This window comes from Eurytemora carolleeae, unplaced genomic scaffold, assembly GCF_000591075.1.
Source record: "Eurytemora carolleeae unplaced genomic scaffold, Eaff_2.0 scaffold185, whole genome shotgun sequence".
Classification (NCBI taxonomy): domain Eukaryota; kingdom Metazoa; phylum Arthropoda; class Copepoda; order Calanoida; family Temoridae; genus Eurytemora; species Eurytemora carolleeae.
Genome location: NW_019396153.1, coordinates 308,918 through 335,081, shown reverse-complemented (window position 1 = coordinate 335,081; position 26,164 = coordinate 308,918). Strand labels below are relative to the sequence as shown.

General features: G+C 31.1%; 1 protein-coding gene across 3 annotated transcripts; it reads right to left on the bottom strand.

Moving 5' to 3' along the window:
• Positions 1-923: 923 nt before the first annotated feature.
• On the bottom strand, positions 924-26,164 carry LOC111696610 (protein tyrosine phosphatase domain-containing protein 1). Of its 3 annotated transcripts, XM_023466253.1 has the most exons (26): positions 25,987-26,164; positions 25,807-25,847; positions 23,874-23,928; positions 23,419-23,494; positions 22,881-22,974; positions 22,049-22,097; positions 21,493-21,545; positions 19,748-19,849; positions 19,254-19,338; positions 18,822-18,867; positions 15,439-15,554; positions 14,335-14,397; positions 14,005-14,070; positions 13,609-13,764; positions 12,349-12,452; positions 11,813-11,875; positions 11,391-11,446; positions 10,338-10,966; positions 9,656-9,691; positions 8,532-8,607; positions 8,232-8,309; positions 8,087-8,139; positions 7,316-7,378; positions 4,035-4,095; positions 3,210-3,310; positions 924-1,627 (listed from the first exon to the last, which is right to left on the bottom strand). In XM_023466253.1, the coding sequence occupies exons 2-26, from the start codon at positions 25,818-25,820 to the stop codon at positions 1,526-1,528; spliced, it is 2,397 nt and encodes a 798-aa protein (XP_023322021.1). In that variant the 5' UTR covers positions 25,821-25,847; positions 25,987-26,164; the 3' UTR covers positions 924-1,525. The 3 variants fall into 3 exon arrangements, with proteins under 3 accessions (XP_023322021.1, XP_023322022.1, XP_023322024.1); XM_023466254.1 differs by lacking the exons at positions 25,807-25,847; positions 25,987-26,164 and adding an exon at positions 24,484-24,564 and having other exon boundaries at positions 23,874-23,940; XM_023466256.1 differs by lacking the exons at positions 25,807-25,847; positions 25,987-26,164 and adding an exon at positions 24,484-24,545.

Below are 26,164 nucleotides of genomic sequence, written 5' to 3'. Positions count from 1 at the left end.
TTTCAAATAGACCGCTTTATAAATTAGATTGATAAATATCAAGAAAAGTTTTTTTTCATCACATTAGATTATGATTTTGGTTTTCACAGGAAAATACTATTTTTTCAAGAACGAAAATACAATACGACGATGTGTGCGAAAAGCACTTTATTTTAGGGTTTTATCACTTTTTTTAATACTTTTCTTCCCCCTTGTGACATCAACATATATTGTCAACTATCTAAAGTAACTGTTGATAAATATATTTATTACTCTATTTATATTACAGGCCGAAACCAAAAGTAAAAATTTAACAATTAATTATTTAAAATATACATATGAATAATAAATGAATATGTAGATACATATTATCACTGAAAAACTCTAATTAATTCATAAACTGAACAAAATATGAAAATTGCAATTTGAATCAAAGTAAAACTGAAATAATTAAAAAATTTAAATAAAGATAAATAAAATACTATTAAAATGTGCGAAATTAATTCTAAAGATCTAGGAACGAATAATAAAAGGAATTGACTCTTTGCCACAAACTCTGATTTTCTAATCCCAATATCTTTAGAACCCAATGTCGGAAACCTTTGATATTTCAAACTTATATTTTTTGATCTAACAAAGGTCATACTTTGAAATTTCAAAGGTTTACGACGTTGGAATCCAAAGATATATGGATTAGAAAATCAGAGTTTGTTGCAAAGAATCAATTCCTTTACACAATTTATCATACAAATCATAAATATAAGATAAGAAACCAATTTTATATTTTCAAGTGCTGAAATATTTCAAATATGATAGATAATAAATGTTACATTATTAAAAAATAAACAAATATTAAAAATATTACAATAATTACATAATTACTTAATTACATAATTACATAATTACATAATTACATAATTATTAATACCTTTTTCATTTCTTTATCGTTTTATTCAAATTTCTTTTCCATGGCATCAAGCCATCTTAAAATGATTTATAACCTTTAAAGCTAAAATTAACACAAGAAATTACGATGAAAATCCTACGTTTTAATAAATCAACATGCTTGTTCAACCCTCAATTTGGGGACATTGTATCGTTTAAAATGTGATGTGACTCATACTGTAAAATTGAATTCTTAAAAAACAAGTAATGACGACCTTGAAGAAAAATGGCTGCCGGAGGAAGAGACGACAGTTTACGGGGATGTGCTCATTGAATATAGGACAGTTTTTACTTAATTGAACTGGAAAGATCCTTGTATTGCAAATATTGGATGAGAATAAAATATAATTTTAGTAATAAAATGATGAATGAGCTGATATACAGAGAAAACTGAAAACTGTTCAAAATATTTCGTAAGAGTCATAAATGTTGGTTCTACAGATCTAAATAAATTGTTATTGCTCTTTATATGTTGTATTGTAATCTGCTGAATCTGTAAACTGATTTATCAATGTTTTTAATATCGACCTAAACCGAGTTTGTTGAAATCAGCTTGTTGAAATCAGTCTCGTATAGAAATGAACAAGGTTTTGTAAAATATTTAAGTTTGTGGTTCAGAGCTGAGAGCTTGAAACCCATCCAGGATATCCAGCATCTTCTTAGTGGTAGAATCATCCATCCTCATTGTACCGTGACTTTCCTTCTAAAATAAGTAGCATGTTTGCAGTTTACATTGTGCATATCAACTTCATTGATGTTTTGTACAAAGTACACAATTTTAACCATTTTAAGGGACTGTATGCTAAATTGATGTTTTGTACAAAGTACACAATTTTAACGATTTTAAGGGACTGTATGCTAAATTTCTATTTTAACGATTTTAAGGGACTGTATGCTAAATTTCTAGTGACCATCCATTTAAAGGAGGGCATGTCCGATACACAATGGTACGCTTTAGAACTTTGTCTGGGAAAAAATTGTGGACTTATAACTGTTATTTAAAAAAGAGACTATTTCTTTCACTTTATTTATCAAATATTTATTTAAGTGTATCGTTTGTTGAAAATTGGGCATGTTCCCCTTCAAATGAAGGGTCAATTGAAATATATCGATGCGAATAGGTATGATTTAATTTACATGTGCTACTCGTATAAACCAGTCGGCAGTCAAGCCATTAAAGCAAATTCAAGCTGAACTTGTTGACCATAAACCTATCTCCTAACCCCAACCCTCACGTCATGTCGTCTTTACCAACCCCAAATCCAAACCAAACAATTTCTCCGACTCTACCCCGACAAAGGAAAGTCAAAACAGTGAAACTTTTTACTAAGTGAAAGATCAAATCCATAAATAACTTTGCAATCCATAGTAAATTCCACTTTAAAAATGTGAATTCAAATGTTTTAAACTATTCCATCAGACCCTCAAATCCTTAATTACTCCTTTTTACTCTGACACGCAAAACTAGTAAGTTATACTATTAAATATTCATACCATGTCATTTTATTTTATTAACATTGTCATTTAATTTTATAATATCTGTTTTTTATTACAGTTTTGAAATATATCTATTTACTGATTATTGGAGACTACTGTGTCCGAGTTGAGGACCCCGTCCAACGAACCTATTGATCAAAGAATCTATCGACCAATGCACCAATTAGCCAATTAACAAACCAGACAATTGTCTGTTAAACACCGACGCCTGCCTATTGTTTTACTAAACTATTTAAAGTATGATCGATGATTCAGATGACCTAAGGATGGAACTTTTGTGTGGAGGATAGTTAATCTCAAATTATTGATGTTGATATCCAAAGTGTACACTTTTAAATTAGAAGATAAATGCTTAAACCTAAAATTTAAAAGATCCCTAAAGGGTATGAACACCATCGAAGAGGAAGTAAATTAATCCATAGGTCTCTGAATGATTGATCCTGAGATTTACAATCTCAAAACTTCTAACTTTTGGTTTTTTAATTTGTTGCTTTAAAAATCATAGCATGTGATTATGGGCTACAATACGCTTTGAAATCGTACATATTTTAAATGAGAGTTTTAATCGTCACAGAAGTTCTTTAAGTACAGCAAGGGCATACTGAGCTTTACAAATCTTTTTTTCTTTGGTGTGGGGGGGGGAAGTTTAGAGTTACCCTTTATTTGCGCTCAAATTTAAACTTCTGTCAATTCAGATTTTTCTTAATAAAAAATGTACATTTAAGCTAGGCTATTTAGAGAAATAAAATGAAAAATTTAATGTTTAAAGTTTAAAGTTTAAAGTTTACCTCGTATACAATATCGTAAACAGTCATCATAAACTTGAGACAAGAGGCTAATGTTCCTCCCCGTAGTTTGGGGAAATTCTTTCCAGCCGGCTGCAGTACTCCTAAACACAAATCAATTATAGTTGGGGAAAATTTCTAGTGTATAACGATTAACGAAGTAAATTTGTTTTTTTTTCATACTTATTCTAAAACTGGAAACTAGAAGAGCTACGAGGTCTCAAAGTCGTACTATAATAATGTTTCATATACTTTTGAACTTCTTCAACTTTCTTGTGAAGTGTGGTTTGACTTAAAAAAATAACTCTCCGGGGATCTTTAAAAAGTCCATAGAAAATAACAAAATTCGAATACCCTGGTATTTTATTCTGTTTTTTTAATTCAATTTAAATATTATTAGTTGTGGCTATGGATGTAGTTGAATAAAAAAGTATTTATTTTTAGTTGTCATTTTTTTAATGGAGGGAGTTAATGAAACTTGGAAAACGAAATTACAAACGAGGTTTTAATTTAATTCATTAGTATTAAGAGATTAAAAATACATGACTAAATCAAGATTCAGAAAAAAATATTATAATCCACAAAAAAATGTTAATATACACAAAACTAGCATGAAAATACACAAATAGCTAGAAATTATGGAATAACAAATTGGTTCGAAAATACCAAAATATCATTTAAAAGACACAAAATTGTTAAAATAAATAATTATTTTTTTTTGTTTCACCAAACATACTTTCATGTATGAGATTAAGAAAGCCTTAACATATGAGCATATGAAGCAAAGAAGGATTTTGATTAAAAGTTTGCGTGTTAAACTGAAATTACCTGCTACTGGTATAGTCTGCTGAGTCAAAGAGGCTAAAAGTCGTTTCATTAAACTTTCAACCTAGAAAACATTTAACATTTTTAAACAAAGGAATTGCGTTTTTATCACAACCCCAAATTTTCTAATCCCTATATCTTTGCGACCTAATGTTGTAAAACTTTAATATTTCAAACTTAGACAACTTGATCTGACAGAATTCAAAGTTTAAAATATCAAATTCCTGAATTTTGAATTATTTGATCTAACAGAAATCATAGTTTGAAACATCTACATAGGTCTACGACATCATGTATTAGATTTAATGAAGAAAATATTTAATGAATACCGATGTTTAGTGTAGATGCCCTAACCAGCTGTAAACAATATTAATTTCCAGTTTTTAACCAATACATGAAAAGTGTTCTAATATAACTGTAGGAACGGTAGATTCGTATAATTTAAAAATACTGCATGAGCTCATGAAATCTATACAGTGCATAGCTTAGCACACAGGGATCCTTAAATTGTAAGCTCTCATGCTAAATTCGATGAGAATTGTTGCCAATTACTTCTTAAAAATTTAAGCTAAAATAAAAACAAAATCTGTATGGCTTCAAAACAGTATAAGTGAGCTAGGGAAAGTCGTTGCAACCCTTTAAAGTCAACCCAGTCTTGAAAAATGATTCAATTTTTCATAGCAGTTTTGATCTATGTGAGCCACCCAACAACAAATTAGGAGTTTTTACTTTTGTTAGTGTCTTAAAAAAATACTTCAAACATTTCCGAGGAATAATCAACATTTTTATTTTTAAAAAAGATCACAATTTAAGACAAAGTTTCTTGACAATTCCCCAAATATCTCCATTATCAATGCTAAAATATCCCCATTATCAATGCTAAAATATTTCCATTATCTATGCTAAAATATCTCCATTATTAATGCTAAAGTATCCCCATTATCAATGCTAAAGTATCCCCATTATTAATGCTAAAATATCTCCATTATCAATGCTAAAATATCTCCATTATCAATGCTAAAATATCTCCATTATCAATGCTCAAATATCTTCATTATCTATGCTAAAATATCTCCATTATCAATGCTAAAATATCTCCATTATCTACGCTAAAATATCTCCATTATCAATGCTAAAGTATCCCCATTATTAATGCTTAAATATCTCTATTATCAATGCTAAAATATCTCTTTTATCAATGCTAAAATATCTCCATTATCTATGATAAAATATCTCCATTATCAATGCTAAAATATCACCATTATTAATGCTAAAATATCTCCATTATCAATGCTAAAATATCTCCATTATCAATGCTAAAGTATTCCCATTATTAATGCTTAAATATCTCCATTATTAATGCTAAAGTGTCCCCATTAATAATGCTAAAATATCTCCATTATCAATGCTAAAATATCTCCATTATCAATGCTAAAATATCTCCATTATCAATGTTGAAATAAAGTTTGTATCGTTGCAATTTTTTGTTTATTTTTAAAAGTTGCATAAATTTAGCCACAGCTACGTTTATATTGTATTGCAGAATTATTTCTTGTAAAAAAATCCAATGTTCAATACTACACTGTTAAGCTTGATAATAATATATTTATTAATAGACTTGGGCTTTATAGATTATTCATCAAAGTCAAGAGTATATTATTAACGACAAGAAAAATATAGGAGCTGCAAACTCCAGAGTCACTTGCTTTGAGAGAGAACACTTCCGGAAAGAGAATTTCCGGAAATAACTAATACCGCCCATAGTCCACAGCCAGTTAGCCCAGTCCCTGTCCTAGCCACAGGCTATAGAAGGGGCCGAGTGCTGCGGCTAGAAAAGGACAATGGTCCTACCAATGTGGCTAGAATTACAATGAAACCCTTAATAACGAATACATCGGAAGAGTTTATCAAATGTCACCTGGAACATTTCTTAATGGGTTTTGCCGCTGATAATTTTATAACAAGAAGCATGTATCCCTAAATCTCAGTAATTGTGCTGAATGAACTGAAGCTGTCGTAAATTTTCTAAAGCTGTCATTCTCAATCTGTAGTGTATAGACAGCATCTTTTTAAATAGCTGCTTTCAAGATTTTCTAATTGGCTAGTTAGACATAAAGAGTTTTCGTCCCCAAGTTGAACGAGTACAACTAGTTGTAACACCTATCTAGTTTGCACTCTCGAGTGTTCACTGGAGAAGTAGTTGAACTTTTCATACACCAGTTCAACTTGCCATACTAGTTCAACTTGTCATACTAGTTCAACTTGTCATACTAGTTCAACTTGTATTTGAACATTTAAAAACGAATTTTGTCGGTGGCAAATTTTTTTAATTCTGAACATCCATAAACCTTCCCTGGGGTCATATTAGGTCCCACACAAAATTTGTGCCCGATCGGTTCAGCCGTTCTGATGTTTATTGGACACAAACAAACAGACAGACACCCAGACAAGCAAATTATTTATAAAATGTTTTCTAAAAACTGATCCTAAATTTGGATATTTAAACCCTCCCTGTGTAAACCTTCTTCTTATTGTTTCACCATTCTACAATTCATTACTTGTTTTAATATGTTTAAATATGTATTTTATTAAAATCCATTAAATTCATTAAACCAAGAGAACAAGTTATAAAAGGTTGGTTTGCAATTTGCATGTTTTCCTGCATTAATGAGTTTCATGAAATTTTAATTTATATTTAAAAGGCATTTTTGAATATGTGCTTACATAATGTCTTGACAAAATGTCTGGCCATAAATCTGTGAATTTTATTATTACACCGAGTTTATGCATGGGGTATACTTTATTCTGCTCAGCTGGTTATTGCTAAACATGAAAGTAGCAAAACTACTTGAAATTCGTCTATGAAATTTTAATTTATTTGTATTTGTCGTCAACCTATTTTCACATGTATGATCTTTTAAGTCATTACCTTAAAAAAATCTCTTAGTCCTGATATTTCAAAATGTGGTCTACCTTTTTTGTGCTGCACAATATTGCCGGAGATATAATTTCGTGCAGAATTTCAGTTTTATTAGATAATTCCAAAATTGTTGAAATATGAACGAAATTCTTCAAATTTCCGGTGATATTGAAAACACATAAAGGCAGACCACATTTTAGAAATGCCAAGACTATAAGTTGCATTTTATGATTATTAACTCTAGAATTTTACTTCTAAGAATAGGTTTACGAATATATGCCTCAAATTATTTCAACGGTAAGTTCTGGTAAAAAGCTTCGCAAGAATTTAATACTTGAAATGATTAAAAAATATATTTTCTAACCTGTGGACGTTTGAGGGGCTGCAACCTGGCTACAAACCTGATTATGTATTCTAGTATGTACACCTGGGTTCAACATAATTTATCAAAATAATGCAGGTTAAGAATTTTAAGCGATCATTTAAATACAAAGTACCATCCATGATGGGGTCACACAACATTCTTTTTTTTGACAATCCCTTTAGCGAAAAAGATTATTTCTTATGAAATTAGGTTAATTATGAAATGTTCTAATTAAATCAGCTTTTTACGTTTTATCATTTATCATTCTGTTCTATTCGTTCTTTTCAAACACAAAAAAAATATTTTCTTTAAAAAAAAAAATTTCCTTTAAATCATTAACAAAAGCATTTGCAATGAAGGAATTCTGCAGATATCAAAAATATCTTAAAACAACAAAATCATTTTTAGAAAATGAAAAGTATTTTCAATATGCATTGCGAAATCTCAACTAATTGGAAAATAAATTTGGCTTGTCTATGTTTTTTTAAAATTTTTTTTTGTATTCGAAAAACGTCAAAATGGTTTAAAAGATGGTCCAAATTTTTGTTTATGGTAAGTTTCATGTTCCCTAGGGGGGTTTTATGGCCTGTCAAAATATACAAGTGTGGTTAGAAAACTTTAGATTTTAAACATTTTTGAAAATCCACAAATGTTAACAGAAAAAAACTAACGAAATTTTTAGATATAATGTTTTTGTAGCTGATAAAAATGTTTTATAATTATCCAAAAATCTAATTGTCCAGAAGAAATTTGAACTTATTTGATTAATTCCTGATGGCTAGGTAGACGTCTATAAGTCTTCTCTAGATTATCTCCCAAAATCACTGAGCCATTGACTATTCAAAATTTGACGAAAAAAAAAACTAAAAACAAGCTCGCGCATTATATATCTATTTGAGATGAATAGTCAATATTCCTATATATGTGATACTGTCTTTGTCCAATACTGGAGATTTAAGATGTTCCAACCAGTCAAATAATAGGGTGGATAATACTACAAAATTAAATGGAATAACATTCTTCGTTGTCCTGTGCTTTGAATTTTTTTTACTCTTGTCACATTGAAACGAGATTAAGTGATGTAGATTAGCGCTGTTTTACAAAAAAAATTTTGACCTCTGATTTCTAATTTTTGTAGAGATATATTTAAACAATAGATAAACATCTTTTTAATTATCTTTTTTTTTCTGTTTGAAAATATTATTCCACTAATTTCCTTGTATGCTAGTTTCAGCTTTTAATTTGTCCCAGGCGGACTCACGGAAGTTTAAATCCTGCTGGTACTGTTTGACCTAGAATACTAGATTTAGAACCCACCATTGCCCAGGGTACTGTTTAACCTAGAATACTAGATTTAGAACCCACCATTGCCCAGTGTACTGTTTAACCTAGAATACTAGATTTAGAACCCACCATTGCCCAGGGTACTGTTTAACCTAGAATACTAGATTTAGAACCCAGCATTGCCCAGGGTACAGTTTAACCTAGAATACTAGATTTGGAACCCAGCATTGCCCAGGGTACTGTTTAACCTAGAATACTAGATTTAGAACCCAACATTGCCCAGGGTACTGTTTAACCTAGAATACTAGATTTAGAACCCAGCATTGCCCAGGGTACTGTTTAACCTAGAATACTAGATTTAGAACCCAGCATTGCCCAGGGTACAGTTTAACCTAGAATACTAGATTTAGAACCCAGCATTGCCCAGGGTACAGTTTAACCTAGAATACTAGATTTAGAACCCAGCATTGCCCAGGGTACTGTTTAACCTAGAACACTAGATTTAGAACCCAGCATTGCCCAGGGTACTGTTTAACCTACAATACTAGATTTAGAACCAAGCATTGCCCAGGGTACTGTTTAACCTAGAATACTAGATTTAGAACCCAGTGTTGCCCAGGGTACTGTTTAACCTAGAACACTAGATTTAGAACCCAGCATTGCCCAGGGTACTGTTTAACCTAGAATACTAGATTTAGAACCCAGTGTTGCCCAGGGTACTGTTTAACCAAGAATACTAGTTTAGAACCCAGTGTTGCCCAATGTACTGTTTAACCTAGAATACTAGATTTAGACCCCAGGATTGCCAAGGGTACTGTTTAACCTAGAAAAACCAAAATATAAAAACTAGATTGAGAACCCAGCGGTCCCAGGGTACTCATAGTTACTCCCACTCAACTTAGAATTTTATAACCAAGCTAAAACAATCCCGTGGTTCTCCAGAGTTCCCCAATAAAAATAGAGGCAAATCGGTTCAGGAGTTCCTGAGTTATGATCGGACAAACAAACAGACAGACAGATAAAAATTACAACTTTATGCAAATTATTTCTGTTTACCTGCCACGTGGAGGACCATTTCTCTTCTCCTGTAGCCTACAAGATAAAAATATATATCTCTATTTTAGAGGTAATCATAAAATGATGACAAACAATCTGAATACAGAATAAAGATGGAAATAATTAGAATCAATAAAAGAAGGAAATAGAATCATTGCAGTTATATTTTTTTTAATTCAACAGTTGTTCACAAATAATTAAAAACAGATTTGTATTGTCATTTCAAAAATGACATTGCCGATTCACAACTGTACCCTTTAATCGTTTATCTGATCAATGTGGAAAATATTGTAGTTATTTAGTTTGAAAATTACAATTTTCTCCATATTGCTTCTAAAAAAGTCACTTCATAGGAAAACCACTATGGAAAACCCCTATGGAAAACCCCCTTATGAAAAACCCCTTGGAAAACACCTATAGAAAACCACTATGGAAAACCCCTAAGGAAAACCCATAAATAAAACCCCTATGGAAACCCCTATGGAAAACACCTATGGAAAACCCCTATAGAAAACCACGCTGGAAAACCCCTATGAAAAACCCATATGGAAAACCCCGATGGAAAAAATAAACTTTCAATTCGTTATCAGACAAACTATTAAAGGGTACCGTTGGGAATCGGATATGGCACTCATTATTGAAATTAAAATTGAAAAGAAGGTTTAGCAACCCTATACTATACCTTGGCAATATTTACATGCTGCTCCATTAGACCCTCGTAGACAAACTCAGTCTTATAGATCGGTAACTTCTCAGCCATCACATAGTTATGCAGATCCAACCTAGATGCCAGCTCTTGGGTTACATTGTTCTCCTCCAGTTTCTGGGACTTTATCCCGTCTCCGAGTATTTCATCCAGGTTCTTATCATCTACCCCGGAGAGAGCGGATGAGCAAGATTGAACCAGGGAGTTGGTTTCAGAGTTAGGTCTTGACTCCCCCGGAGTCGTGGTTGCTGTGCTCATCTCAGTATGCCCGTTAAGGGCGGAGTGACTGGATCGTCTGGTAGCCATCATACTGTCACTTGGAGTAGACTCTAGAGAACCCGGAGCACTCATAAGCTCCAAACTATTGTTTATCTTAAATGCCAGGAATTTCCTGGTAAAATTACAAACATTTACATCGTAGCTCTTGTTACCTTCGTCACACAGTCTGATAATACGTTCACAGAGTACATAAAGTATTTTAGGAATATATTTTAATGTCCTCGCCTCGTAACCGTGGCTTATATATTTCTGGCGCTTCAAGCAGGTCTCTACTGTAAACCTTCCAACCTTACGGTCTCGTTCTGCCGGAGGTTTAGTACTGTACACTGCAATATTTTATCTTATTCTCAATATTCTTAAAGGGAGTATTCTCAAATCTGAAAGGGGTTGCAAGTCGAATCGGTCCCACAAACAAGAGCTATGAATGGTCCATACTTATTGAAATAAACTTATTAAAATTTTAATTTTTAATCTAACATTTAAGAGGCTTTAACACTTAAAAAGTATAGACAACAAACAAAAAACATTTCAAATTCGAAATTTTATAATTAATTAGATGAAAAATTTAAAAGTAAAGGTTTAACGCACATATTTTTTTACATCGTTACATTTCTTTTATCTACATAGGAGTAATTTAACCACCTCGAACCAGAAGACAGAATGATATCCTCTAAGAATAATAAACTACTTCTTCTAAACAGGTTGATTCAAATCTGAATTATTAAACTAGATGTAAAACAAGATTAATTCCTAAACACTGTGGAAGGAAGAATGTTTCAAACTCTTTTACAGTTGCAATTTGTCCTCTAAATACATCGAAAATTTATAATTTTATGATAATTTATAAATAATTGATATTCTAAATCTTTCTTAGGGTTTTAATTTGTTTATGTCGTGCATAAATGTTTAAAGTGTTTATAAATGTTTAATATGAACATTTATAAACATTTATAAACATTTAAATTTATACATGTTTATAAATGTGTATAAATGTTTATAAGGGTTTATAAATGTTATACATATTTCAAAATATGTACAATGTTTATAATTCTGTATAAATGTTTCTTAGTGTTTCTTAATAATTTCTTAATAATTCTAAATGTCTCTGAATGTTTTTATATGTTTCCAAATGTTTAACTAAATGTTTCTTTATGATATATTTCGATGCTTTCCTTGTTTGAACTGCATTTGGTCTTTTTAGCCGGACATATCTAATTGCATCGTTCGATCTGACCCTAGTTAACAGACATTGCTTTCAGGCACAAAAATATATATATCAATATAATTATGTTAACTTAATGTTTAATACCGATAAATCAAACCAATAAAGGAAAGGAAAGCCAGCGTGAAACCACGTGACAAATATAATTGGTGACAAACTTATCTTTTATTAATTTTAGAGAACAGGGTTCTGCAGTTGAATTAATACAGTTTGGTAAACATAATATATCCCTACTATAGGACATTTTCTAATTAACAGAAAAATAGGTTTAGTAATTGCTATCAACGATGTGAGGGAAAATCCTAACGTTGTGTTCGACATATCAATATATCGAGCACTTTATAAGACTTATCTCATCACTGCACTGGCTGTTAGCTTCTGATTGGTTTAATAAGTAATTGTTTATACAGTAATAACAGATTAATATTTCACAGGGAAAATTAAAATTCACTTTTTACAGTGCAAGTAATGCATGAAAAGCAATGCCTAAGATGATAAACCAAGTAGCAAGCTATAAGAACACCAGTCCTGCCCAGGCCTGCATGACAGTGAACTGCAACTTTCCCTTCTGACAAAGCAAAAGATAGCACCTAAACAATGAAAAGATAAAACCTAAATAATGAAAAGATAGAACCTATATAATGAAAAGATAGCATCTAAACAATGAAAAGACAGAACCTAAACAATGAAAAGATAGAACCTAAATAATGGAAAGATAGCACCTAAACAATGGAAAGATAGCACCTAAACAATGGAAAGATAGAACCTAAACAATGGAAAGATAGCACCTAAACAATGGAAAAATAGAACCTAAACAATGAAAAGATGGCACCTAAACAATGGAAAGATAGCAACTAAACAATGGAAAGATAGAACCTAAACAATGAAAAGATAGAACCTAAACTATAAGAAGATAGATCCTAAACAATGAAAAATAGAACCTAAACAATGGAAAGATAGCACCAAAACAATGAAAAGTTACAACCTAAACAATGAAAATTGATTTAACCAAACAAAGAATAACGCATACGTTTTACATTACAAGGACAATACATTTCATTTACACAAATCCTTATGTATTTGCTTCCTGATTTCGAGGACCTTGATATTACAAACTTTCATTTCTGTCAGGTCAGGTAATCAGAGTTAAAATTTAAAGCTTGACGTTCACACCATCGGGTTAAAAAATAAATAGGGATTATAAACTATAAAGAGTTTCAGGCATGTTATCTGTTCCTTTATGAACAGGAAAAAATGTTTGTATTCTGAAAATAAGTTTGTGTAAATAAAATGTTTTTTCCTTGTAATGTAAAACGAAAATAAATCAGCATCCTTATCCATGAGATAAATCAGTACCTTAACCATATCCATGAGATAAATCAATACCTTAACCATATCCAGGAGATAAATCAGTACTTTAACCATATCCAGGAGATAAATCAGTACCTTAACCATATCCAGGAGATAAATCAGTACCTTAACCATATCCAGGAGATAAATCAGCACCTTAACCATATCCAGGAGATAAATCAGCACCTTAACCATATCCAGGAGATAAATCAATACCGTAACCATATCCAGACGATAAATCAGTACCTTAACCATATCCAGGAGATAAATTAGTACCTTAACCATATCCAGGAGATAAATCAGTACCTTAACCATATCCAGGAGATAAATTAGTACCTTAACCATATCCAGGAGATAAATCAGCACCTTAACCATATTCAGGATATAAATCAGTACCTTAACCATATCCAGGAGATTACTTGACGAGGTTTCACCAAAATCTCTCCAGATGAAATTATAATAGAAGATTTTTCTTTTCATTAACTCGTTCGGATCATATGTAAATCCTGATGGTTCAAGTTTAGGTCCACAGCTAGCATGCTCACCAGGCATCTAAATTACAAAAAAATAACAAAACAACATTTTGTTGTGTCTTAGAATTTAACATTTTTAAAAAACTTTGTTTGAATTCAAAAGATTTCTCCCAACAACTCTAAAGCTAGAACTACAATAATAAACACTTCTATATCTTCCACATTATTAATCAGATAAAGGTTTAAAAGGTATCTAGATATGTTAGATTACTTAAAGTTACAACGACGTTAGCTTTAATGTCGTTAAATAATATTTGACCTGAAGATTAACTACAGATTTTATACCCGTCTGTTCGAACTGTTCAATTAACTTGAACTCCTCCATCTAAACAAATTTATTTAATTGGGGTTTCTTCCATTTTCATGAATATTTAAAAAAAAAATTAATCAAGAACCATGATCATATATTTAGGTTTTAGTTAAATAAAAAAATTATTTTTTCATGATTACGATCCTTTACACTTAAAAGTTAAAAAATAATGAAAGTTGTTTTTCAAAAATCATTTTTATCTTTATTATAGTTCAAAGAAAATATCGTTTAGAGCGTAAAATTAAAAAAATATGTAAAATGTTTTGTATTTTATCTGACCTGAGCTGTGTTAGGTCTGGCCATGGCTAGAATATCCGAGGTAATCCAGGAGGAATATATTCCCTAGGGAATATTAGTTTAATAATTGACCAAGGGGACAGAATTTAAAGAATTTGAACTGCTAAACGCCGGTTCAAAGTTTGAATCATCGATTCAAATCCTTAACCAATTGATAACTTTGAATCAAAATTGAACCGGCAGTTGAAAGTTAAGCGACGTAGCACACTATCATTAAATTGGGACGAAAATATATGTGCCCCTGTATTTTGGATTAAATTGATTAAACTAACATTAAATTTGGTAAATAGATCAATTTTTATCTCAAATTCTAGTATGTGTTTTTTTTATAAATAAATTAAATTATCGTGTATATGTATTATTATATGATGTTTGCAAATGAAATAACAAGATGTTTTTTCTAAATTAAACAAGTTTATAAGTTTAGTTTTGTTTTATTATTTACTAGCTGAAGGGCCAGGCGTTGCCCGTGGGAAAAAATTTAAAAAATTAAAAAATCGATTAGCCTATAACACCCCCGGCCACCCATGAGTGTTTCAGAAAAAAAATTCAGCCCAATCGGTCCAGCCGTTTGGTTATACGCAACATATATATTGTACAGATTGAATATTATAGAGATTATCATAGATATATAGATATATATAAATATTAAATATTATAGTATAGATAATATATTGAATAGATTAAATATTATACTTGTTATTATATTTACAGTATAAAAGTGAGTTGGACACTGGACTAAAATAAAATCTAATTTTAAAATGTAACTTCAAAGAAGGAAACTTCAAAGACGACTGTACGGAATTTACACACTTTAACCTTACATTCAAGGTTCGAAGCAGATATTAACTTGTATTTTTCTTTGCAGCACAATTATATATGTTAATTCTATGGTAATATGTTAATATGTTAATATGTTAATATGTTAATATGTGAAGTCTATATTTTAGGCAGAAAACTACAAAAGGTCGTCAGTAAAGTCTCATCCTTTGTGGGTAACTATGAACTCAATTATATGACTACTCTAGTACTCTATTTTACACCTTTGTTTATCGGAGTATTTAAACCTTGTATCCTGCAGATTACCTGTAAAGCCATATCCTGTTTGGTCCAACTATTTCCGCTCTCATACTTGCACCGTCGGCCACCACAGAACATAGAGCACTGAACCTCATTAGGAGTATTCCGTCGAATACTTTCACCTGCAGAGCCCATTTAGTCAGACATTAATCATAATTTTTCAATTAAATATACTGAAATTATATAAAATGTTAGGTATTTTCACAAGTGACAACTTTCTTAACGACAATTTCCCAAGTGGCAACTTTCTTAATGACAATTTCCCAAGTGACAACTTTCTTAATGACAATTTCCCAAGTGACAACTTTCTTAATGACAATTTCCCAACTGACAACTTTCTTAATGACAATTTCCCAAGTGACAACTTTCTTAATGACAATTTCCCAAGTGACAACTTTCTAAATGACAATTTCCCAAGTGACAACTTTCTTAATGACAATTGACAACTTTCTTAATGACAATTTCCCAAGTGACAACTTTCTTAATGACGATTTCCCAAGTGACAACTTTCGTAATGACAATTTCCTAAATGGCAACTTTCTTAATATTCCAAGTGGCAACTTTCTTAACGACAATTTCCCAAGTGGCAACTTCCCAAGCCTATTCTAACCGCACTGCTCGGCTCCCTAGCCTATCCTACCCAAATCGCTCAGCCCTGAAAGCGGCGCCTCAGAAGGCCTTGCATAACCTTTGGTATGTTGCCGCTTGGGAAATTGTCACTTGAGATGTCGTTCGTTGAAAAATGTATTTAGGAAAATACCTTACACTATAAATTCCGATCTGAAAAGTTTTTGACAATTTTCCTTAAAAATAGCCCAAACAGCAAAACTATGCGTCCTGGGAACAGATTTAGTATTTGAACTTTGAAGATAAGCTGAACCATTTAAACAGAACAGAGAAATAGTTAAACCACATCTTCATAGTTCAAACTACTTTGTGCTATTAATGAAATTAGATCCCTAGTCATGTATTGCTAATTAAACCTAGTCTACTCCAAATTTTGAACAATTTTCATCCAATAATAGTATTTTTCTGCTATTTTTGTTTGTTTTGGACGCCGTAGAGGTAGCAACTATGTATTGGCAACACAATTTATGGTACTTTTGCATACTTTTTTTAATAGAATATTTGAATAGTGACTTCGCGTGAAAAAAAACGTTTTGAATTATTCTACGTTTGATAAAAGCTACAATTTAAAATGTGAATACACGTTTTCGAAACAAATTCAATAACAAATTTTACAAAAAAGATGCAAAACTTCTTTGTTTTGACAGCGAATATTTCAAATCAATCTCAAATAGTTCTTCTAAAATATCCGAACGGGAAAAACTACTGGAATACATCTGAACCAAATGAGAATTTGCTAACATTTCGGATTCAATTAATATTGGAACGACTGAGATATTTATAATTTCGGCCTTAATATTATCACCATGCTACTACCCACTGAATGTGTAATATTAATTTAGTTTGAGTCTGATGAATAATTTTGAATAACAAACACACTATGTAGAGGGTTTTCCACTTTAATATGCATTATCGATAAACCAGCAACTACAGGTCTACACCTTTCTATAACCTCTATGTCATTCAAGTATTGAACTCGGTATATTCATTTCAGAAATTCTACACTCTCCACTAAAACCCACTATTTATTCGGTCAGAGAACTCCAAATCGTTGCAGTACATACCAGAAGCTCTATTGAGGGTGCATGTTGCTCAACTTTAAGGGGACTGTCATCGTGATTTAAGTAACGTTTCGATGTTTTTATTAAAAAGACCCTTTTCCTTTATTTGAGTAATACTTAAAAATTAATTTAGATGATTTGTTAACTCTTATTTGGCACTATATGTCGCAGAGGTCAATATTTGGCACTATATGTCGCAGAGGTAAATATTTGGCACTATATGTCGCAGAGGTAAATATTTGGCACTATATGTCGCAGACGTAAATATTTGGCACTATATGTCGCAGATTGGCACTAGATGTCGCAGAGGTAAATATTTGGCACTATATGTCGCAGACGTAAATATTTGGCACTATATGTCGCAGACGTAAATATTTGGCACTAGATGTCGCAGAGGTAAATATTTGGCACTATATGCCGCAGACGTAAATATTTGGCACTATATGTCGCAGACGTAAATATTTGGCACTATATGTCGCAGACGTAAATATTTGGCACTATATGTCGCAGACGTAAATAATTTCCAAATATTAAACAACAAAGAACAGTTTGATTAAACAATAGATCCATCTGAGAATAATTAAATGCACTTTCAACTAAAAAAAAAAATGAAAATTTAAGCGATGAATATCAAACCGAGTCAAAGACAATGCGATAGTACACCATAAAGAGTAAATCCTCAAGAGAAAATCAAAGATTGCATCGGATTCAAATATTGTATTTGATTCAAAGAATGTACGATGGTTTAAAAAAATCCATGGGATTCAAAGATTTCATCGGATTTAAAGAATACATGGGACTTAAGGAATACAAATGGATATAAAGAATGCATGTTACTCAAATAATGCACGGTATTCAATGATTCCGTGGGATTAAAAGAACGCCTTTGGATTAAAAAATTCATGGTATTCAAAGAATGCATTAGATACAAAGAATGCAGGATTCATGGAATTTATGGAACTCAACGAGTAAATGAGATTATGGGACTCATTGAATGCACGAGCTTCAAGGATAGCATGGGATGCAAAGAATGCGCGGGATTCAGAGAATGCACGAGATTAAAGAATGCACGAGATTAAAGAATGCACGGGATTAAAAGAATGCATAAGATTCAATAAGTGCATCGGATTCAAAGCATGCATGAAATTTAAAGAGTGCATGCGACTCAAAGAATGCTTGGGATTCAAAGAATGCTTGGGATTCAAAGATTACGTGAGATTTTAATAATGTATGGGATTCAAAGAATGCATGGGATTCAAAGAATACTTGAGATTTGAATAATGAATGGGATTCAAAGAATGCATGGGATTCAAAGAATGTATGGGATTCAATAAGTGCATGGGATTCAAAGCATGCATGAAATTTAAAGAGTGCACGGGATTCAAAGAATACTTGAGATTTTAATAATGTATGGGATTCAAAGAATGCATGGGATTCAAGGAATGCATGAGATTCAAAGAAGGCATGGGATTCAAGGAATGCATGAGATTCAAAGAAGGCATGGGATTCAAAGAATGCATGGGATTCAAAGAATGCATGGGATTCAAAGAATGCATGGGATTCAAAGAATGCATGGGATTCAAAGAATGCACTAAATTAAACAAGATGGGATAAGACAAAAGTAATTCAACAGAGCTCATTGGATTTAAAATAGAAAAGTTTCCACCACTCTGTTCAAACTAGATTAATCTCTGATCATTCCTATTGTTGAATATTTGGGTAGAACGATCCCAATAGTATCAGTAGCCTAGCGATCAATATATCCCATCAGGATCAAGGAAAATACCAAGAAAAGGGATTTAAAAAAAACAGTTAACAATAAACAATAATCAAAAACATATCTTGTTAAATATACAATGAAGAAATAATAATAATGAAATATTATTAATAAAGGAAAAGGACTAAAATTATGGTTACGAAAATATGGAAAAATCAGAGAAAACTGAAATGAAAAACGATTAAATAAAATAAAAACTAATCCATAGAAAGAGATCTATCCTTGCTAATGATAAAACAACTGAGAGCAACTTAAAGAAAATTTAACTCTAAAATTACGGATGAACCTAAATCAACGATAATACTTAATCAATGATTTTTCAATGAAGGATATATAAAAGGATAAATATTAATTTCCTTGACGAGCCCAGCTGGAACTAGTGAATGAACAGGATCCTTATCATCTTCGAAACTTTGTGGTGCAACTGAGGACATCTTCAACCTGGAGTTCAAAAAATAAAATGTTTATTCTTTATAATGCATTTCTTTTGATAATTCTTAATTTGTTGCCAAATAAAAGTAGAATACGGGAAGACGACCAAACATCAATTAAGGGAAGAAAATTTATAAATCAAATAAAAGAATGATAAATATAAAAAAATATAAATATCCTGCAATTAGCCAAGGGATTTAAAAGGGTTGTTGGACATGACTCCTAAATAGAGAGTGAGCTTAAAATTATAAATATACATCAAGCTGACTTGATCATCGAAAAAGAAGTTTTACAAAGTTATAAAAATCTAAATCGGTGATTTCTTAAAAGATATATACAGTCTGAATATTTTTTATATTAGTTTACAATGTAAAAAACATAACATATTAGTTTTGGTTTGAATATAATTTTCTATTTCCTTGCTGTGGCTGATTTTGTTTTGTTCTGTTGACTGCTTAGAATTTGAATATCATCCAGAGTATCCCATACTTGAGCACTTCGAGCACTTGTACTCTTAGACCTAAACCACATACAGCTAAACAGGGTGTCTAAACAAAACTCTCGTTTAAATACTTTAGCTATTTTTGAATTAATTTTTACATTTCTATAGCATTAAAATGAAGTAAATCAGAGCAGTTTGAATTTTATCATTTGGTTTAATTCACTCTCTACTATAAACTAACTATTTTTCTCAATCATTGTAATACAAAATACTGCAATACTCACCAGAAGCTTAGTTAAGGGTGAGTTGTGAATTTAAATAGATGCAGTTATCTTTGTATTTTCCCATTTATCAAAAGATAATATTAACCTACAACCAGTTTTTTATAAAACACACACATTAAATCCTGTTTTATTGGTTAGTTTTTAAAAGTGACAAAAATAAAAAAATGGGCTATGCTTATTAACTTGTACCGCACGATAATGTGACGTTAGGGGCCACAAATAGGACTTTTATAGACTTATTACTAGTTAGGTTTGGTAATATTTGAATACAACGATTCAGTTAATTTAGGGCGAATTAATTACAATTAAATGAGAGGCAGTCAGGCTTACAATTAATTTTCACAATTAATTTTCGGAATTCTTTTTACTCAACAGTTGTACTTTCATTTACAAAGTAATGCCAAAAAAGTGCTAACTAAACCAAATTTGACGCCATTTTTTTAAAAAAACATGTTCTCAGTTTTATTTTTAATTTTGGTCACACACAAGTTATTTAGACTTTTTTCATATTGAAGAATAAAATTTTGTAAGGAATATTGTTTTTGAATATGCAAGCTGAAGGGTCCGGCATTGTCCATTGAAAAAAAATAAGTAAAAAATGTTGAAAAAAATGAAAAATTGAAAAAAATGTTGAAAAAAAAAATTCGAATTTGTTTAGCCTTTTTCACTCCCAGTCAACCCATAAGTGTTCACTAATAATGTCAGCCTATTTGGTTAACTGTTTGACCGGCTATAGGGAACATATAAGCAAATGTCTGTTTATTATATAGATATATAAAAAGAGAAAGGACTCAAAGCAACGAGAAAAAGTTAAAAAAGAAGATGGGCACGAAGTGCTCTGAAAGCCGGCCTAGTATTATAATAATTTAATCTAATATATGGGTTAATGTGTACGTATTAATTGGTGTATGGAGGACAACTAGCTGGTGGTGTTGCTATATCAATATTTATTTTCAAGGGTTCCACCAAATACAGGGAATATATGAATGTAAAGATTATAAAGTCCCCCGGGATTCATTTTTTTTTAAGAAGGGAAACTTCCATAATAAACAATGATAGAAATATAGAAATAACTAAAAGTTGCACGTCAATGAAAACATAACAGATTGAGGAAATTAAAATTAAATTCATATTTTGAGAATAAATCAAAACTTAAACTGTTATCTTATTAATTTATATATATATTTATCTTTTTATCTATCTAACTATCTAACTATCTATCTATCTATCTATCTATCTATCTATCTATCTATCTATCTATCTATCTATCTATCTAACTATCTATCTATCTATCTATCTATCTATCTATCTATCTATCTATCTATCTAACTATCTATCTATCTATCTATCTATCTATCTATCTATCTATCTCTCTATCTATTTATCTAACTATCTATCTATCTATCTATCTATCTATCTATCTGGCTATCTATCTACCTTATTTCCTCGTTTTTGATGAGTTTACTCACATCACCGTTAGTTAGAAGCTCCTGTATATCATTGCAGTCAAATATTTTACAGTTAAAAAATCAGAAGCGAAATTATCCTCACCTTTGCTATTTCTTTCAATTTAACGATTTAAAATGTATATTTATTTTGAGTATAAATGCAACGCAAATTTTATGCTTGTAATGGGTTTAATTTTTATACATCTACAAAATTGTGCAAGGCCCACTTTTAGTTACAAATTACACCAGTCTAATCGTTAAATGATTTAACCCAAATAATTTACTAGTGTCGACAAGTTTTGTGTTGAAAAGAGAAAAACAAAGTCGACAATACTTTAATTTTGATTTCAAATTGAGAATAACCAGTCTTGTAAAATTGTAAAATGTAAATACACAGACTAATGGCAATTGTTTCACAAAATTGACAAAGTAGATGTTGTTTAAATCATATTCAAATATTATGTTAAAAATAAAAAAAGAAAAAAATGCTTAAATATGATATTTGTTAATGTCAGGATTAAATATAAACTATTTGAAATACAATCCTTTCCAACAGGATTTGAGAGTAAATCCTCTAATGAGTTCTCAGACAATCTGAAATATATAGGAATATACAGGGGGATTCACAATCTAAAATATATAGGAATATACAGGGGGATTCACAATCTGAATTATGTAGGAATATACAGGGGGATTCACAAAGGATGAGACTTCAGAGGCCACCATAGTTTCAGTAGAAATAAATATTTTCATTTACTGATAGCGCCGATTGAAGAATTCATATCTCTAATTGGATAATAAGATAATTACCGCCATACTATTTCAGAATAGACACCAAACACATGACTGAACCCTGATTGGATCAGGCGCTGATGGACTCGGCATACATGAGTGCTAGGCCACTGTATGTTATTATTGTCTTTAAACTATACATTCATGTTTGTCTACAGACACCGCTTTCTTTGTCAAATTAAACACTATGCAACGTTAAAAGAAAAGTGAAAGGTCGTAATTAACTTTCAGATCGTTACATTGTTAGAGGGTTTAAGAACGCAATTGAAATCTCAAGATACAATATAATAAGATCAAGGAGGCAGGATATAGGATACATAGAATTTAAGGATAGGCACAGGATACAGAATAGTTAAAGGGAGTGTTCGCGAAAAATCATTTTTGGCGAACACTCCATTTAATACAGGATATAATCATACAGGAAACAAGACAAAATGGATACAGTACAATTAATACAAGATACATGAAAAAAGTCAAATTATACATGACACAGGATACTATATTAAGGATGCAGTACACAAAATGGAGATCACAGGATTGCAGTTTACAGACAAAACTGTACAGGATACATTACTTCCCCCTTACCTTCCATTCATCGGGTAAAAGTTCTTTTGATGGCTGAAAATAACTCTCTTGACTGTAGAATCTAGAGCATCTGAAGGCAGAGATATCTCAGGTTCTGTTCATTCACAAATATTACAAATATTTACAATTAGTTGGTAACTTTTTTCTCTAAGAAAAATTCCAAGGATGGAAACGGTTTATATTCAGCTTGGGTTATCTGATTTAATTCCTAACCTTTCCTGCACCAAAATAAATATTTTTTATAAATTTTAAGAAAATTAAATATTTTTTAATTGTTAAACAGTTAATTTTCAATTTGGACAATTTAAAAAAAAACATAAAGAATCCCTTGGAATTACATGAATTACTGCTCAACGATGTATCTGAGAACGATCAGAACCGTTTGTGAAGATTTCTTTCTTTCGCGTTTTATGCCTATTAAATCTATAAAACTCATAAAAAAAACTGACTTGCCAAGCTAACAGTTTTAAAGGCTTCTATCTACTTGCTTATTAACTAAATATTTTAATCTTAAAGAATAATATTTTGAATAAACTGCCTGAAATATTGGATCCTAGGGAAGGAGTATCGGGTGAAGAATGACCCCTGGAAGTGTTTGTATTTCCAAGACCATTCTGAAAGTATTTAGATTTGACAAAGATTTGTTGAGGCTTTGTGAGAAACTTTCTTCAGTTCCCTATAAATGATGCCATCTGAAAATGTATTTCATGTAGTTTACAGTCATAAAGGTAAAATGTCTTCGACAAAAAAGAGAAAAAATTCTCTCATTAAAGCATTCGATTCAACAGAAAGAAGAGAAAGAAAAAACGGCTGCCCCCTGACACATAAAATGCATGCAGGAGACCCTTTTAGATTAGAAACAAATTCTGAGAACAACTTTTCAACTTCTTTAGAATTATTTTTACATATTGTAAGTAGAAATGAACCCAAAAGGTACAGAAAATTTCAAAGAAAAATCCTAAATAATTTGTTGTTTGGATAATAATAAATCACCTGTCTTAATGTTTGAACATCATCAATGGTAACACTGTCGTCCTCCTCAACATCACTAGTAAACATCCTTGTCAAAATAATAATTAAATCATTAAAGATTGTAATTACAAAATAACGTGTTCCAAAGCCCCCTTTCTGTTCAGAAGTTCAGCTCATTTACTGCTCTTTGCACGATTTAAATGTTCTCTAAACCTTTGCAAAACCATGAGGTTATGCTTTTGAACATATGTATCTTACAGAGTATTTAAAAAAAAACACATCAAACACAGATTTAGAAAATAGAGAAGGAAAGCGGAGTTCATCCGACTGTCTGATAATGTATAGCTTACATTTAAAAATATACACTGCATATGTGGCAAGAGTAAAAACATTGTATCATCGGAGAAAATATTTGAAATTTTAAACTGTTAAATGACGCTAAACTAGCTTTTGCGGGTTTAAATTTGAATCATCGGTTTAAAATTTAAGATTAAGGAAGGATTTGAATGGGTCACTCAAATTTGAAGGCTCAGTTTCATTTGCCATAATTACACTTGCTTCACTTCTGTAAACGAGGTATTGGCTTCATAGGTGTAGCTGTTGCTGTCTCGCACCATTGTTTTACCCTTACTTGTGGTCTTCAAGGTCACCAAAGGGTCCTCCATTGTGAGAAAATATGGAGCTGAACTTGTGTCAACTGTTCTGTTTTAAAACAATGAGAAAATGGGAAAATTTCCCGCATTTACAGTAAAAAAGACAGATTTATATCTTTTTAAAAATTAGAAAATTATGACAAAAGTAATTAAAGCAAGTGCAATTATGGCAAGTGTAACCATTATGTCAAGTGTAACTCATAGCAAGTGTGACTTATGGCAAGTGTAACTTATGGCAAGTGTAACTTATGGCAAAGGTATTATGGCAAGTTTAATTATGGCAAAAGTATTATGGCAAATGAAACTGAGCCAATATGAATGGTAGGCAGTTTTAATTCAGAGATATAGTTATATACTAAAAAGAAAGGTTCCAAATAACAAAATACTTAACATTTAAACTAATGATCGAAAACGAAAACTATTATACATAATATCAGAGAGCTAACCAGCTATGAAAACTGTGTACCAATTCTGGTTTCTATAAAAGTGACTTGCGCAGTTCTACTGCAGGAAAACATATTTGATGAATTATCAAAAATTACCACTTTTCGAGCTGCAAAAACGTGAATATCTGCTACATTGAACAGATAAAGATTTCAAGGGTACCGTTGTGAATCAGGCATAGCTATCTTTGCATGGAATTGAGGGCTACTCAAAATTATGCTTACAGTCCATTTATTTATCTTTTTCTAATTTTTCTTATCTATTTAAATAATCATTAAAGCACTATTTACTTCATGTATTGTAAACACACTGTCAGATAATATCTATTTTTTCTAATCCTCTCAACGTATCGGAGAAAAATGAATTTTGACTAGATCAAGAGATTTTTTTTCTAAAAATAAACATATCTTAAAAATATTTTAAGTTATAGTATAAAATGGATCAACTTCCTATTGTCAATGTTTCTGAAAAAGATTGCCAGCGTAATTTTAATTAAATGCCCTCTAATTTAAGACTTGCATTACCTGAATACCCAAACAGTACCTTTATGTTAGCAAAAATTAGGAAGGTAGCCTTTATTTGATAAAAAGTGATTGAGTGATTTTCGCAGCAGAATGAAAGAAGGGAATAAACAGAATTTAACCAGACTTCCTGAGAAGAAACCAAGATATCTTCGCTAGTGTTTCTCAGATAAAAGTTTAATGGAAGGGTGGGGGGGGGGGGGGACTTTAAAAATCCTTTACAGTGCCTTTAAATCAATGTGAGTTAACTCTATACCTTCTATTCAGGTTATCAAGGTTATTTAATAAGTAGTAAATTAATTCAGAATATTTTACTAATTTTTGTTACAAGGATTCCTTAAGCTACTCATCCCAGCTCAATCATTCACATCCTAAACCTGGAAAAAATATTTTTTTGAATATTTTTTTTTGATACCTTTGTTTCAAGTGTATAAAAAACGTTACTAAATGACAATAATCAAATAATGAATAATTAAAGTTGATTTCACTCATATGAATTTCTACAGCATCCATTACCTGAGTTAAACTAGAAATGAACACATTTGCACGTGTTCTATCTGCAGGACAGATATTCAACATTTCTAGGTTGATTACGTTCTCCAGGGTTTAAGATCTCGTTAAATTAATTAAGGAATTGATCGGTTGGTTGATTGATTAATCAAGGAGGATTTACTCCCAATAAACTCTGTTACAT